Here is a 1733-nt window from a genome sequence, read left to right on the forward strand (position 1 = left end):
ACCCGCGGTGAATAATTTATGACTAATTTTACCAAAAAGAAAATTAAAAAAAAATTCTCGATCCATGGGCCCATTAATTCTTTCCAAATTTTTTACTACACGTCTCTCCGTCTCTCCCACTCCTAGTGAGTGAAAGTAGAGGGTAAAAATCATCTACAGTTCATTAATGATATCTCCTCACTATGTGGACTCCATAAATGATATTTTTATAAATCTTGTAAATTTTTTTTTAATTATGAGCAATACGGAATGAGCTAATATTATTAGCGCATGTAACAGATTCTAGGAATTCTCCACAAAATGGGACTCCTAATCCTAATCCTAATTGTATATATTTCCTAATAAATAATGACCCAAGAAAATCACGATCCGACCGAAATTAAAGCCCTCGCTCTGAAGTTCTCTTCTTATTTAATCTCTCTCTCTCTCTCTGCCTCCCTCTACCTACTTTCTTTCTTCAAGTTCTTCAAGATGGTGTCCATGGCGATGGCAGAAACCGTCATCTTTGATATTTGGTTGGCCCTCACGTTCATCCACTTTATGATGTTCATCAAGCTCTTCATCGAGCACTACATACAACGTCACAATTCTGCAGCCACTGATCATATCCCTCTTGCTGCAGCCGCTGCTGCTTCTGTTTTTGTGGTAATTGATGTCGCCCCTCACATCAATCCTGCGGCTGCTGGTGCTGGTGCTGCCGTCATGTTTGTCATGTTGGCTGCCTTTATCAACCTCACGGAGAAGTGCATAAAAATTGTGCAGCGCCATGCTTTAGTTGTCATTGATGTTGATGATCATCACGATTCGGTTGTCACTGATGTCGAGCGCCTGCTGAAGATGGAGGAGATTGGTTGGGTTTCTGTGGGGGTCGAGGATGTGGAAGGAGATCAATCTAAGTCTTCCTGTGCGATTTGTTTGCAGGAATACAATGTTAAAGAGAAGGTCAGGGTGCTGCCTAATTGCAGTCATAGGTTTCATATAAAGTGTATTGATCAATGGTTGGTGATGCATTCGTCGTGTCCACTTTGTCGTGGTCAAATTTGGGTGCTGCAGTACTAATCCTTTTCAGTCTTGACAATGGTGGAAGTGCATATAGAGCGCCTAATGGTGTTACATGACACCACTGGATTGCCTACTTTTTTAAAAAAACTTACTTTTACATGTATTTATTATTTAGGAAAACACTAAAATTAGGTTAGGATACCATTGTGGAGGATAATCCTAGACATTGCTAACTTCAATGAACTCATAAGTTACATGAAGACACCATTAGAATAAAATCTTGGCTCTGTCATGACTCTTGGGGAAGGGTTTTTTTTCTTTCTTTTTAAAGTGTAGTTTATGATTGCAAGTTAATATGGTAGGCTGTGCATGTTTCAAACTTGTACATGCATTAGTGAAAAGAAGTTGTGTTTATATGAGTTTTAAGTAATAATTTTTTCTTGAAATTATTAATAAACTAATTCTGAATCTTTCCGAAAATATTTTGCGTTCACGGCTAGCAACTATCATGATTAGTTGTCTTTTGTTATTTGGAAAATAGATATTTTTGTTATTTGAAAACAACATATATTGGCTCCTACAATGCACCCTTGGCTGCCTATGATCCTCATAAGACCAATCTCAGAGGTGTTGTTATTTCTTTATCAATCAGGTTTGTAGATTACGTAACACATAAAAACGCTACAAAAATATGTAAGCCAGAAACATAAGATTAAAGACGTGCCTTCTTC

General features: G+C 37.7%; 1 protein-coding gene across 1 annotated transcript; it reads left to right on the forward strand.

Annotated features, from left to right (window-relative positions):
- The first annotated feature begins 392 nt into the window (after positions 1–392).
- Positions 393–1412, forward strand: LOC109828293 (putative RING-H2 finger protein ATL69). Its single transcript, XM_020395317.1, has one exon. The coding sequence runs from the start codon at positions 472–474 to the stop codon at positions 1057–1059; it is 588 nt and encodes a 195-aa protein (XP_020250906.1). The 5' UTR covers positions 393–471; the 3' UTR covers positions 1060–1412.
- The last annotated feature ends 321 nt before the right edge of the window (positions 1413–1733 follow it).

The sequence above is a fragment of the Asparagus officinalis genome, unplaced genomic scaffold (assembly GCF_001876935.1).
Source record: "Asparagus officinalis unplaced genomic scaffold, Aspof.V1 AsparagusV1_Un976, whole genome shotgun sequence".
Lineage (NCBI taxonomy): Eukaryota > Viridiplantae > Streptophyta > Magnoliopsida > Asparagales > Asparagaceae > Asparagus > Asparagus officinalis.